Source organism: Bison bison, unplaced genomic scaffold (genome assembly GCF_000754665.1).
Source record: "Bison bison bison isolate TAMUID 2011002044 unplaced genomic scaffold, Bison_UMD1.0 scf7180017864180, whole genome shotgun sequence".
NCBI lineage: Eukaryota > Metazoa > Chordata > Mammalia > Artiodactyla > Bovidae > Bison > Bison bison.
The window spans coordinates 7,137,352-7,142,372 of NW_011494752.1; the positions used below are offsets into that span (position 1 = coordinate 7,137,352).

At 53.9% G+C, this 5,021-nt stretch overlaps 1 protein-coding gene across 28 annotated transcripts in view; it reads left to right on the forward strand.

Annotated features, from left to right (window-relative positions):
* CACNA1G (calcium channel, voltage-dependent, T type, alpha 1G subunit) overlaps window positions 1-5,021 on the forward strand; it is a 61,903-nt gene that overhangs the window by 9,611 nt on the left and 47,271 nt on the right. For all 28 annotated transcript variants that reach the window (XM_010842810.1, XM_010842803.1, XM_010842806.1 and 25 more), the window contains exons 5-8: window positions 1,204-1,363; window positions 1,846-2,146; window positions 2,314-2,406; window positions 4,660-5,019. In XM_010842810.1, the coding sequence (XP_010841112.1) occupies window positions 1,204-1,363; window positions 1,846-2,146; window positions 2,314-2,406; window positions 4,660-5,019 (914 nt within the window). The remainder of the gene's footprint in view (window positions 1-1,203; window positions 1,364-1,845; window positions 2,147-2,313; window positions 2,407-4,659; window positions 5,020-5,021) is intronic.

The window sequence follows — 5,021 nt, forward strand, 5'->3', positions numbered from 1 at the left end:
GGTGGGGCGGGTGGGCTGCTGTAGTCATCAGGAGGATTAATTAGCAGCTGCTTAGAAGGGGGGGTCAGGGGGTAGCACTTTAGGGCGCATGAGTGGCACTTTAGGGGTCAAAACTAGTCACTAGAGGTCTGTGTGTTTGACAAGGGCTCGGTGGCCTAGGGGCTAGTTTGCTGTGTGTGCTCAGCCGCTCAGTCATGTCCGATTCCTTGCAACCCCATGGACTGCAGCCTGCCCTGCTCGTCTGTCCGTGGGGATTCTCCAGGCCAGAATACTGGAGTGGATTGCCATACGCTCCTCCAGGGGATCTTCCCAACCCAGGGATCGAACCCAGGTCTCCCACATTGCAGGTGGATTCTTTACCAGCTGAGTCACCAGGGAAGCCCATTAGCTAGTTTTGACATCCTGAATCTGGAGTAGGGAAGGTGGGCAGTGTCTAACAGCATCTTAGGGGGCAGGTTTGTGGAGGCTTTCCCTGTGAAAGAGGTTGTTAACAAATGGCCACCTGAGAAAATAGCCTCAGGCCTCTCAGGTCCTGATGTGAGAAACTGGACCAGGCAGAGACTAGACTCAGAAAGGGGGCTCAGAACCATGGTGAAGTGCAGGTCACCTTGGTCCCTGCTGAGGGCTTCTTTCTCAAAGGGAAATTCCTCCCCGCTAACATCCCTGCTGGAGTTCTCTGCCTTGGTTTCCCCAGTGACTGTGGGGTCAGGTGATTATGACTGATGGGAATGTGTGTTGTGTGTGTGTGTGTGTGTGTGCTGCGAAGTGGGATGCGGAAGCAGAGAACCTGGTTTTTAAGTCCTGGCACCTGTATTTGGCAGCTCTATGATATTGGACGAGTCATGCCAGTCCTCTGAGCCTTGACCCTCATCTGCAAATTGGGGGTGATGGTATCGGCTCTGTGATGATGTTAGGAGAGCTAGGTAGGATGTGGTGCTGGAGACTGTTTGTGGCCACTCTGCCTTTCCTTGGTGGTACTGTGCTCTGACTGGTGTGGATGGGCCGAGGGAGAGTGGGTAGGGGTTAGGGGCTGTGAGGGCTGCCTACAGAGTTAGCAGTGTCTGTTGGTCTCCCTCCAGCTTGAGCCGGGCTGCCTCAGCCTCGGAGGCCCCGGTGGGCCCTCTCTGGGAGTGCTGCCAGGCCTGTGGCAGCCAGCCTAGCCCGGCCAGCCTGGCACCCCCAGCGTGGCTTCTGCCCCCACAGGCATGCGCATCCTCGTCACGCTGCTGCTGGACACGCTGCCCATGCTGGGCAACGTCCTGCTGCTCTGCTTCTTCGTCTTCTTCATCTTCGGCATCGTTGGTGTCCAGCTGTGGGCAGGACTGCTTCGTAACCGATGCTTCCTGCCTGAGAATTTCAGCCTGTGAGTGGCACATGGGCAGGAGGTGACCTGGGAGTGACTATGGGGCTGGGACCTCCCTCAGTCCCTGTTGCTGGTGACATACCTGTTCTGTTATTAATGATGTGTCTGGCCATCAAACTTGGCTACACACTGAAGTCACCTGGGGAGTTGAGACAACTGCTAAGGCCTGGGTTCCCCAGCTCCCCATTCTGATATCATTTGTATGGGGTTCAACCTGGGTGTGGGGATTTTTAAAAGCTCCTCAGTGAGGCTAAAGTGCAGCCGCATTGGGAACCACTGCCCTAGAATGGAGCCTTCCCGTTTCCCGACGCTGGAGTCTCACCTCGATCCGCGTGCTCCCGGCGCCCCTCACGCGCACCCACTGACCCCTGCCTCTGCCTGGCACCTGCCCTGTGTGCCTCAGTGCATCCACCCAGCTCTCCCTTCCTGGGCCCTGTCCCCTGAAAACCCTGGTCTCAGCCTCATTCCTGTCTGCTCCTCAGCCCCCTGAGCGTGGACTTGGAGCGCTACTACCAGACTGAGAACGAGGATGAGAACCCATTCATCTGCTCCCAGCCTCGTGAAAACGGCATGCGCTCCTGCAGGAGTGTGCCCACGCTGCGCGGGGACGGGGGTGGCGGCCCACCCTGCGGCCTGGACTACGAGGCCTACAACAGCTCCAGCAACACCACCTGTGTGAACTGGAACCAGTACTACACCAACTGCTCCGCGGGGGAGCACAACCCCTTCAAGGGTGCCATCAACTTCGACAACATTGGCTATGCCTGGATCGCCATCTTCCAGGTGGGGTAGCCTGGGCACTGGGAGAGTTCCCAGAGCCCAAGTGCTAGGACACAGTCCCAGCTTGGAGTAGTCATCCTCAGGCTTGAGTTGGGATCAGGGCCTCTAGAGGAGACTGCAGGAAACTCTAGGGGGCCCAGAAATAACCTGCCCCTTTGCAACCTCCCCAGGTCATCACGCTGGAGGGCTGGGTCGACATCATGTACTTTGTGATGGATGCTCACTCCTTCTACAACTTCATCTACTTCATCCTTCTCATCATTGTGAGTGATTCCTCAAGCTCTTGTGGGGGTGGAGGATACTGGGGAAATGGATAGGGGGAGTCCAGAGAGGGGACTTGCTTGGTCTGAAGTTCCAGCTATCAGTGTAAGTCTCATAGAGATGCAGGCAGAGGGCACCTGTTATGAGAAGTTAGGAGGAAATCCAAAGTCAAGGCCTGTCACTCATCACCACTTAAAATCGTGAGCAAGTCATTCCCCATGAGGCCCCCAGCCCTACCCTGGGCATTTGTTTCTTCATCAGTAAAATGGGTGGTTCTCAACCCAGGGTGATGCCACCTCTCCTAGGGGGCACTTGGAAATGCAAAGGGTGGTTCTGCTTTTTATGAGGACTAGGGGAGCACTTTTGGCATTTTGCTGGCAGGCAGGGGGTAAGTAATAGACACCTTGAAATGGCAGTCCTGCAAACAAGGAATTGTTCCACTCCAAATTCCCATCATTTGGTGATGAGAAACACTGTGTGATCTGTTATTCCAGCTCAGAAGTTCCAAGACTTTATGAGGACAGAAGACAGAGGCAAAAGTAGCAATATTTATTTAGCAGTTTTAATCACTACCATGATTAATCATTTAATTGCTACCACTTATAGCTAATATTTATTGAGCACTTACTATGTGCCAGTCTCTGCTTGGAGTGCTTTTTTATGTGCTGGTGTGTTTAATCCTAACTAAGATCCTGGTATTATCTCCATTTTACAGATGAGGAAACCGATGTTTCCTCATTCGTCTGGCCCAATCATGCGCTTTGACTGTGCTCTGGCTTAGTCTCGCTGGGCTGAGTGCTGCCGCTGAAGCGTGCTGCAACATCTGCTGCCCGCTTCGCCCTCAGATTCCCTGTGAGGCAGCAGGTGCAGGGACTGTGGGCCTCATCTTCTAAACAAGAACTTTGAGCTCCAGAGGGCAGGCTTGCCGGAGCTGAGCATCCAGCCCCAGGCTATTGCCTCCAAATCCAACCCTTTTCCCACTTCACCAAGAGGCCAGTGACATAGCCAGACAGAAAGACAGATAAGAGAAAGATGGGAGAAAGAGATGAAGCTCTACTCAGGACTTAGGCTCCAGAGAGAGGTGGAGACAGAATAAAGACCTGTTGGTGAGTGAGAGGGGACCCTGAGAAAGAATAGCTCCCTCGCCTGCAATCGTCCCTGATGGGGAAAAGTAGCCAGGCTTGGGGCCTGTTCCCTTCTCCCCACCGTCACCCGGGTGGCAAGATTAGCACCTCTGGGAGGTGGTCTGTGATCTTTTCCCCCATTCGGCTCTCTCTGAGGCTGGGGAGTGGGAGGGAAGCAGACAGAGAGGTAAGGGACCTTGTTTCCACCCTCCCACACACCCCATGAAAAATCTTTCCAAACAGCTCTCCGGAATCACACTAGTGAAGCTAATTATCATAATTACTAGGACACAATCTAGAAAAAAAATTTTGCCTTTCACCATAAATATTCATTACTTTCATTCTGGATCATTGTCCAAGCAATTGCCATCCCAGAGGCCCGGGGTGGGGGTAGGGGGTGGGGACTGAGGTATGGAAGTGGAGACGTGACAGTGTGGTCAAGGCAGAGTGGCGGCCTGGCTAGTCTGCAGGGCTCAGAGTTAGCCTGTCACCCAGCTCGGGGAGAGGAGAGACATGGTTTGGAAAAGGGATCCAGGCAAGGCCAATGGTCATGAGGATACTGAGGCCCCAGGGTTAAAGGTCTTACTCAAGGTCACACAGTAGGACTTGGGACTAGAAGCAAGAGTTTTGTAAATGGTGTTTTTGCCAGAATCTCAAAAGCTCAATCCAATGTGACAACCCATGTCCCCCAGATAGCATTCATTTCCATAGCCTTCTCTACTCCTAACGGAAAATGAGAAGGGGGTGCTCACGATCTCGGACAATGGGATTGTTTAGGGGCGGGGACTTTGGGAGATATCCTTGCCGATAACCTAATGATCAATAGCAATTCCTTGGAATTCCACAGAGGTTGGTTCAGCTCTTAGCCTTGCTGTGCTGAATGATCATGGGGAAGTTCCTCAACATCTCTGAACCTGTTTCCTCACTTGTCAGATGGAGATAATTAAAATGTCACCTTTAAAAAAAAATAAAGTGTCACCTCTTCAGACTGTCATGAGAATGAAATAGGATGATGCTTGGACAATTACTGAGCCTAGTATCTGGCACACAGGAAGTGCTCAGTGCTTGGCAGCATGCACTGTGATTCCCTTTCCTTCAGGCTGTCTCCTCTTTTTGTCCCCACCCCAATAGGTGGGCTCTTTCTTTATGATCAACCTGTGCCTGGTGGTGATTGCCACGCAGTTCTCAGAGACCAAGCAGCGGGAGAGCCAGCTGATGCGGGAGCAGCGCGTGAGATTCCTTTCCAACGCCAGCACCCTGGCCAGCTTCTCCGAGCCCGGCAGCTGCTACGAGGAGCTGCTCAAGTACCTTGTGTATATCCTCCGGAAAGCAGCCCGAAGGCTGGCCCAGGTCTCCCGGGCGGCAGGCGTGCGGGTTGGCCTGCTGAGCAGCCCAGCGCCCCGTGGGGGCCAGGAGCCCCAGCCCAGTGGCGGCTGCCCTCGCCCCCACCGCCGTCCATCCGTCCACCATCTGGTGCACCATCACCACCACCA